This window comes from Triticum aestivum, chromosome 6B (genome assembly GCF_018294505.1).
Source record: "Triticum aestivum cultivar Chinese Spring chromosome 6B, IWGSC CS RefSeq v2.1, whole genome shotgun sequence".
In the NCBI taxonomy this organism is placed as follows: domain Eukaryota; kingdom Viridiplantae; phylum Streptophyta; class Magnoliopsida; order Poales; family Poaceae; genus Triticum; species Triticum aestivum.
In genome coordinates, this window is record NC_057810.1 from 688,275,659 (window position 1) to 688,285,198 (window position 9,540).

The 9,540-nt window shown below is 44.3% G+C and overlaps 1 protein-coding gene and 1 pseudogene across 1 annotated transcript; both read left to right on the forward strand.

Moving 5' to 3' along the window:
- Window positions 1-471: 471 nt before the first annotated feature.
- Window positions 472-1,568, forward strand: LOC123134882 (BTB/POZ and MATH domain-containing protein 1-like; annotated as a pseudogene).
- Window positions 1,569-7,236: 5,668 nt separating this feature from the next.
- LOC123134883 (BTB/POZ and MATH domain-containing protein 1-like) lies at window positions 7,237-8,866 on the forward strand. Its single transcript, XM_044554035.1, has one exon. It carries the CDS (start codon window positions 7,368-7,370, stop codon window positions 8,439-8,441), a length of 1,074 nt encoding a protein of 357 aa, XP_044409970.1. The 5' UTR covers window positions 7,237-7,367; the 3' UTR covers window positions 8,442-8,866.
- The last annotated feature ends 674 nt before the right edge of the window (window positions 8,867-9,540 follow it).

Genomic DNA, 9,540 nt, shown 5'->3' on the forward strand with positions numbered 1-9,540 from the left:
GTCACTAAAGTTGCCATAGAAAATGTTCGATTTGCCATGGTCAAATTCTGAACTTTCGGGATTCATCATTTCCCATGTTTAAAGCTTTGCGAAAAAAGCTATGCTCCTTGTAATTTTCGTTATGTTTGAGTGCTATGTACTTCCGATGAATTTTTATAACAGATCTTCGTCCTTCCGCAAAATAAAATCATGCTGCTTGTGTTTTCTTTTTTCCATCTCGAAATGGTCGTATTCGCTAGCCAAGTTCCAGAAGTAGGCGTCTTCCTATATATCCTGGATATTTATGATTGTTTTAACAAAAAAAAAAGAGTTAACTCGTTGATAGTACGATTTTTCGCATGTGGGGCCCGGGGCCCCGTGGCGAGTCTTCATCTCCGTACTTTCCCACTTACCCTTTGGCCACGCAAAACCCTCGACCAAATCTGCATGCTGCACCAACAACCCACATCAATCTCGCGGAGTAGGTTGGCAATGGCGTCCTCCGGCGCCGGCAGAGGGCCGTCAAGGTCCGTCGTCGTGGCCAACACGACGAGCGGGCACCACCTTCTCACCATCCATGGCTACTCCCGCACCAAGGCCATTCCCACGGGAAAGCGCGTCAAGTCCTGCTCTTTCTTCATCGGCGGCCACCGCTGGCGGATGGAATACTACCCCAACGGCTCGAGGCCGGAGTCGCGGATTTCGTCTCCCTCTCCCTTTTGCTACACGAAGACGTCACGCCGGGGGTGAAAGCTCAGTTCGACATCTGTCTCGCCGGCGGGGAGGAGGAGGCGCTTCAAGCGGCGTCGATGGCGTCGAGACCGGTGGACCACTTCCCCTCCTAGAGGGGCTGGGCATACAGTACCTTCATCAAAAGGGATGAGCTGGAGAGCTCCAAGCATCTCAGGAACGATTCGTTCACCGTCCGGTGCGACATTGTCGTCTTCCACGGTTACCGTGCGGCGGATGCGGCGGCCTTCGTCTCCGTGCCCCCTTGCGACCTGCGCCAGAACCTTAGCAGGCTACTCGAGACCAAGATGGGCGCCGATGTGGTGTTTGATGTCGGTAGTGAGACCATTGCCGCGCACCGGTGCGTGCTCGCGGCCTGCTCACCTGTGTTCGCGGCTGAGCTCTTCGGACCCATGAAGGAGGGTAATGCCGCCGGCAGCAGCGTGCGCGTGGAAGACATGGATGCAGAGGTGTTCAAGGCACTGCTCCGTTACGCGTATACTGGCTCCTTGCCAGACATGCGCAAGGAAGAGGAGGATGTCACCTGCCAGCATCTGCTCGTCGCGGCGGACAGATACGGCATGGAGCGGCTGAAGCTGATCTGCGAGGAGAAGCTGTGCAAGTACATCGATGTTGGCAGAGGGGCGACCATCCTCATGCTGGCCGAGCGGCACCACTGTGAGGGGCTGAAGAAGGCGTGCTTCAATTTTCTCGCCCTGCCGGCAAATCTGAGGGCCACCGTGGCCACCGACGGCTTACAACATCTCAGCGAGAGCTGCCCGTCTCTTATGGTCAAGCTCATGGCCATGTCATTGGATAATGCCTCTGAGTGTTCTAGCAATGTTAAAACATGTTTCTAGACTAAAAGTAATCTGGTTAGCTCTTAGATGCAAAATTATACGCTTAAAAAAAGATGCAAAATTAGCCTGATTTTGCCCTGCTTTGTGAGCTTATCCTATCTCTGCAACTATGCCAACGAACCAGGAACTGCGTTGGAATCACAAGGCATAAAATGCTTAGGGTTTTAGGCAATCTTAGGTTGCGGTTTCAGGTCTTTGTCATGAGACATTGAGCTTGTTTCGCGTTGGATGCTCTCCATGATTTCTGAACTTTATTTTACTTGTGTTATCATCACTTGATTCTTGTGGTACATGATTTCATCCACATATGCTTATAAGGAGATGCTAATTAGTACTGTATGTATCAAATTGTTTCAACAATGGCAGGCTTGCCAGTGTAGATCATAGATCACCCTTTCTGGTAGATGTGCTGATTGAACCTTCATTGGCATTCTACTGTAGGTTATTTGGTTATATTATTATATACTCCCTCCGTTCCTAAATATAAGTCTTTGTAGAGATTCCACTATGGGCTACCTACGGAGTAAATTGAGTGAATCTACACTCTAAAATGCATCTATATACATCCGTATGTGGTCCATAGTGAAATGTCTACAAAGACTTATATTTAGGAACAGAGGGAGTAGAATGCTTTGGATGAGTAACGCAAAACACTGATGCTTTGTTTTTTTGAAAGAGATCTCAAACCAGTATCTCATCCATTTTGCCTGTTAATCAACAAGTACTTTGTTATCAGATAGCTTGGTCGTTGGTCTACACTGGTCATGTTATTTTCTTCGTTTGCCTTCTCCTTGTGCGTCAAAAGTCAAAACACATGGTTGGTTGACACTAGTTGGAAATGAAGAAAAGAGGATATTTATTATCAAGGAATTCTGCACGTATACCCTTGAGAATTTTGTGATTTGGAACAGTGGTATCATGAAAACTCTGTCAAATCATGAAAACCAGCTTGCTTCTAAGATTGTCGTTGTCACTTGTCAGTTATGTGTTCAGTACATGTTAACTGTTAAGGACAACATTTTGCTTCAGTTTATCAGAAGAAGCGTCGTGTTGGTTAATAGGCCAGTGTGAAATTGCAACATAGTTCTTCTACAAGCAAGACAGGTACCGATTGTTATAACCCCCTGCGTTCCTCTGTAAATTGTGGGTAAAAGTAAATTATGACTCCATCTAGAGGAGGTGTATTATATTACTTTTAATAAGATGGCTGTATGCATCACTTGATGCAGAGGCTGGGGGTTTTTCCTCCTTTTTCAAAAAAAAATCTAGAGGAGGTGTATTCTCAGACATGTAGCCCAAAGACAAAGACCCCACACAACTGTCAGATGTGTCACTCAGATATCGAGTGGCAGATACTCCAGAATTTCTGGAAAAACCATCTTGATTGGAAACCTTCTTGTTGACGATCATGGTCTATCTCAATGCCAGTAACTTGATCTTTTATGCTACTGTGAGGATTAGCATAAAAAATCTTGTCATGGTTTGTGTTTAAGTCACGTGGAACCTGAAAATTTATTTCGTGAACATCACTATAAATGAAGGCATCTTCCACATCTTGTTAAAGAAAGGCTCCAGCTTAGGTTAGCTTCAGTGCATACAAAAGGCATCATGGTCTTCAGGATAGGACCTATGATTTAGCAGCAAGTTCCGTTCCAGAAAAAGGTAATATCAGTAGTCCATCAAAGTTCAGTGGCCCATATAATTACTTTGCCAAAAATACATACTGTAGAAGATCGGCTGCTCGTTTTCTTTCCCTGTAAAACTTAGTGTCTCATATGCCATATCTCATGCTGTACAAAAAAAAAAAAAAACTGGCTCTGTTGATTCTCCTTGTCCTATGTTTGACTGTCAAAGCTCCTTTGGAGATTCACAGTGCCAATTATAGATATGGGTCTGCCTTTTATCTTCCATTTCTCCTCTTTCATGCAGAGGTTGCTATGTATGGTTGATGGACTGAACTTTAGGGATGTCGTCTCCTTCCACTCTACCTTCAGCAAAATGTTGTTTGTATCTTCTTTCCTTCTTATTTTGCTCCGTATGTTATTTTAGAGTGTACATTCACTCATTTTGCTTCGTATGTAGTCACTTGTTGAAATCTGTAGAAAGACAAATATTTAGGAACGGAGGGAGTAGAAAAAAAGGATGGAGGTGACTACTGGAAAACAATTGCCTGGGCTCAAAAGATGACGATGCAAACGGACACTCCATTGTACCATAACCCTGCCAGTTTTTTTTTTCCACAACCAATATAACGTGAAACAGAATAGAGTGGCCCCGTTATACGGTATAATGGAGTGTCCGTTTAGCCCCTTTTAGAAATTCGTTCCTTAAGGCACTCTTTGCCTCTTTGGAAGGGAAAATACAAGAATTTAGATATTCTAATCCATATGTGTTTTTCTTATGAAAAGTCTGGATCATAGCCTTTATTTTCTTCTTCTCAAAAATGATGTTAAAACCCTTGGTCTCTGCTTCATTATGATGCACGCAACCATTCATATTAATTACTCCCTCCGTCCCATAATGTAAAAATGTTTTTTGACACTAGTGTAGTGTCAAAAAATGTCTTACATTATGGGACGGAGGAAGTATTAGCCAGAGTACATAACAAAACCAATTACGTCTGAACCATGACAAGATATGAAATTAACACTTATGATTAAGTCGACTTCTGCCACAACAACGCCTTCAAGAAAGCATAATTATTATTGCGTAATCATCGTCATGTCTGTCTAGAGATGTCCTGGACAAGGATTTTCATCCTGATTGTCGATACTACGAGCCAATGAAGACCAACACAACAACAAACACACAATACCTTCTACAAGATAACAAGCCAAGTCCGTCGCTATTGTGCTCGATGAATAAAGGTCGGGAGAAAAAAATTCACCCCGAACATGAAGCGGTGTTAGGATTGGGGTTACTAAATTCCTATGTCCTTCGTTACATAGGAATCTCAAGAACTCAAACCTCATTTTATTTTCCACTCGAGAAGTCCAATACACTTGCACTCTATCCTTCAACACTTTCTCATCAATCCTCCAAAATTCCTATGATTTACCTTCTATACCATCCAAAAACACCTCTTACCAAATTTATGTGTCCTATATCATGTAGAAATATATTTTTTTGCGAGAAAACTTCCAATCTACTCATCACCAATCATAATAGTACAATGAACATCAGAAATAATAAAAAATTCATCCGGATCCGTGACCACCTAGCGACGACTACAAGCACTGAAACGAACCGAAGGCATGCCGCCATCACCGCCTTTCCCTCCCTGGAGTAGGGCAAAAGTTGTTGTAGTAGACAGTCGGGAAGTCGTCGTGGTAAGACCCTATAAAACCAGTGCACCAGAACAAATAATCGTTGTCGTTGAAGAGAAGCTTAGATAGGCATGATCCAACATGTAGACACATGAACACACACGGATAAAGACCGGATCCATGTGGATCCACCGAAGACAAACGCCGACCGAATCCCGCGAGATCCAGAGAGACAAACCTTTACACGACCTCTGATGATGCTAGAAGCACCACCAAGACGGGGGCTAGGCATGGAGAACCTTATTCCATCTTGAGAGAGCCGCCGCCGCCTCATCTCTCTAAGCAGAACACAACCCCTAAGAAGCTAAAAAAAGCATAAAAAATGAAGCCCTCCCGCTGGCAAGGGTCGAGATCCACCACGCCTCCATGGCCCTAAGAACACATGAGATGAGGTAGATTGGTGCCAGCGTCAGCGCCAATGGGAGACAGGAGGAACACTAGCGCGCGGCTGGGTACGAGCGGAGGAACCTTGCTCCGTGCCTAATCGACATCTATATCATGTAGAAATACAATACAATATACCTAAATAGTTGATCCCCATTATCTCTATTATCTTAACATGCACACATGCCATCTCATCAAAGGACCATCCTAACATGCGTGAGAAAAAGTTTCCATTATTATTTGATCTCATCCACACATACCACCTCATGGAAGGTTCACTGAACATGCATGGAAAAAGTTTCCCCTTATATTATGCCACTTATATTCCAAAAATATTTTTTAACCCAATAATGAAATACAATATTTAATATGTATTTTAGTTTTAGTTCATATGTTATTAATTTAACAATTCATGTTTCATACACCTAAATAGTTGACCTCATGAAAGGCCCACCATAACATGCATGAAATAAATTTTCCATTAGGATGGTCATAGTGGGAGTAACTTATAGTACTAGTGTCATATGACACTAGTCTAAATTACTACCTTCATAGTGCAAAGTATGATAGTAGTAATGTCATAGAATAGATGAGTTCATTTATTAGCTCGTAGACTAATTTTCTCTTGGAAACACTATGTTACAATAACTTAATATGTTACCACAAACAAGTCTCACTGCATTAACTACTTGCCACATACGCACATTTGCATTGGATTGTGTTATGTTACTAGCTAAGTTACTCTCACCATGACCAACCTTATTACTTGCTCTCATGCACACATCCCACCACATCACACATGCCACCTCATCAAAGATTCACTCAACATGCATGGGAAAAAGTTTTCCCTCATATTATGCCCCTTATATTCAATAAATATTTTTAACTCAATATTAAAATACAATATACAATATATATTTTAGTTTTAGTTTATATATTATTAATTCAACAATTCATGTTTCATACAATCAAATCACTCAAAACATATGCAATTGATTCTCGCAACAACGGCTGGGGTATCCTCTAGTTCTCAATATGTGGCATCCTAATCCTATGTTTTTTCTATTCCTTTTTTTAACTCTCTGCAATCCAAAGAGGACCTAAAATGATTGTGGCGAGTGTCAATATAATTTATGTGAAAAATCATAATCTCGTCCTCTTTTGTGGAAAAGACATTCACTCAAAGTGTAAAATACCATGACATAATAAAAAAAAATTACATTGAGGTCCTCGGACTACCAAAGGACCACCGGTGCCGGCTGAATGGGCCACCGACACACGACTATCGCCGTTACGGTCCCGAAGCCGACATAGCCTTATCGATAACAGTCAGGAAGTCTTCATACATACGCCCCTAAATGACGTGCGCCGGATCCGTGGTCATCGTCATTGAACTCTTGAATCGATTAGAAGAACTTGACACCAAATCTCGCCGTGGAATATGCGTGACGAGAAACACTAACCTTGTCGTACGGAGTTGACGGAAATCTATGTCAGAGCTCCGTCGAATTTGTCACGACGAACAGACTCGAGGTGGATCGAAGCCCGGAAGACATACGAAGCTTCGCCATCCATTTGAGCCGCTCATGCGAGGACAAAAATCCTAACATATCTACTGGTCGGAGTCAAACACGTATTTGTCGCTAGCTTGGCGAGAATTCATATCTACAATTAGAAAAAAAGAACTAAGAAAAATCATCAAATGCCAACACACACTTGTGAATTTTGGAAAAAGCACATGATCAATTTTTGGTCCGTGCTTAGTAATATAATTTTCAAAACTTTTCCAAGTTGTGCCACTTCCTTTTTTTCTCTTCACAGGTAAAAAATGGTCGTATTTATGGTTGTTTGACATTTTTTTGAAACTCGGATTTTTTTTTTAAAACTCAGATGTAAAATTCGTTCCAGCCATTACAGAGGATGACGTGTGGAGCCCAGCCCGGTGGGGATTTGGGCCTTGGCCCTTGTGGGAAAGCTTCCTCTAGAAGCCGCCATCAGTCTCGTCTCCTTTCTCCGTTCCTCCCCCTTTCGCCGCCGCCGCCGCCGCCGCGAGAGCTGCGAGTGCCCGATTCCGCGGAGCAGGTCGGCAATGGCGTCCTCCGGAGTCGGCGGGAAGCCGTCGAGGTCCGCCATCGTGGCCGACACGGCCAGCGGGCACCACTTTCTCACCATCCACGGCTACTCCTGCACCAAGAACCTTCCCACCGGAGAGAAGATCAGTTCTCGGCCCTTCACAGTCGGCGGCCACCGCTGGCGCATCGACTACTACCCCAACGGCTCAAGCTCGGCGGTCGCGGACTACGTATCCCTCTCCCTAATCCTCGACGAAGATGTCGCGGCAGCGGTGAAGGCGAAGCACTGCTTCTGCCTCTCTGGGGAGGCGGAGAAAATTCAGGCGGCGCGGCTGACGTCGTCGTCGGTGGTCACATTCTCGTCCAGGAGGTCTTGCTTCTACAACTGGTACTCCACCTTCATCAGAAGAGAGGACCTGCAGAAGTCCAAGAATCTACAGAACGACTCGTTCACCGTCCGGTGTGATATCCTTGTCGTCCATGGTTACCGCGCCCAGGATGCGGCGGCGGCGGCTTTCGTCTCCGTGCCCCCGTGCGACCTGCGGGGGGACCTTGGCAAGCTCCTCGAGGCCGAGAAAGGTGCCGACGTGGTGTTTGAGGTTGGGGGTGAGACCATCGCCGCGCACCGGTGTGTGCTGGCAGCCCGCTCGTCAGTCTTCGCAGCCGAGCTCTTCGGACCAATGAAGGAGGGCAAGGTCGAAAGCGGCATTGTGCGCGTGGAAGACATGGAGGCGGAGGTGTTCAAGGCGCTGCTCCGTTTCGTGTACACCGGCTTGTTGCCTGAGATGCGCAAGGAAGAGGAAGATGTCACCTGCCAGCATCTGCTCGTCGCGGCAGACAGGTATGGAATGGACCGGCTGAAGCTGATCTGTGAGGAGAAGCTGTGTGAGTACATTGACGTCAGCACTGCAGCGACTATCCTGCTACTAGCCGAGCAACATCACTGTGAGGGGTTGAAGAAGGCGTGCTTCGATTTTCTTGCGGCTCCGACAAATCTGAGGGCAACCGTAGCCACCGATGGCTTACAACATCTTAGCGTGAGCTGCCCATCTCTTATGGTCAAGCTGATGGCCATGTCCTTGGGGCATTAGCTGAGTGATCAATGCAGAGTGGTAATGGGCTAGCAGTCTTATACTCGGTACATCGCTACATCTATCCTAATTGACTATCGAGATGCAAAATGTTGCCACATTTTGCCCCTGTTTCGTCAGTTCATTGCATCTCTTCAACTGTGTGGATTAACCGGGAAGTGCATTGATCAGAGGGCATAGAGTGCTCAGATTTTTTGGCAATGGTAACTTGTGGTTTCAGGTCTTTGTCATCAGATTATTTTGCTTATTTTAGCATTGGGTGCTCCATGGTTTCTGAACATCGTGGTTTAAGGTCTTTGTCATCACTCATCAGACATTGTGCTTATTTTAGCATCGGATGCTCCAGGTTTCTGAACTTTGTTGACCTATGTTATGATCACTTAATTCTTGTGGTACATGATTTCATCCATGAGTATTTTCAGGTATCTGTGCCAATTGAGCCTGAAATGGGCATGTTGATGTTAGTTTTCTTGTTATATTATTTCCCATTCCCATGCATTTAGGATGAGTAGTGAAGAACACTTGTGCTTGCTCTTTCTCAAGGCGATGTCAAAGTAGTCTCTTATCTACTCTGCGTGTTAATCAACGAGTGAATTGTTATCAGATAGCTTGATCGTTTTATCTACACACACTAGTCCTGTAAATTCCTCCCTTTCGCATTCTTTTTGTGAGTCAAATTTCGGGTTCGACGGTAGTTGGAAATGAGAAGGAAGAAATTTATTACCAAAAGATTCTGTAGGATATGGTATAATGATGAATACCCACACACCCTTGATGATTTGTGATTTCAGAACAGGGGGCATTATGAAAATACTCATCAAATCATGAAAATTAGTAGTGCTTCTAGGATAGTGGCTGTAGGTAATGTGTTCTTTCATTTCTGTTCTGTTCTGTTCTTTCTCACAGAGGTTGCTATGCATAGTTGATGGATTGAACTTCAACGCCAGCAAAAGATTGAGCACAATGCTTGGTCAAGTTTGAATTTAAATATTTACTTTGCTATTTTGATAACTAGTGTATATTTTGTTATGGACACCCTGGTCTTCATGATAACTCATTTTCTAGTATTGATTTGGTTTTATGTTTCATGGAACAGTGA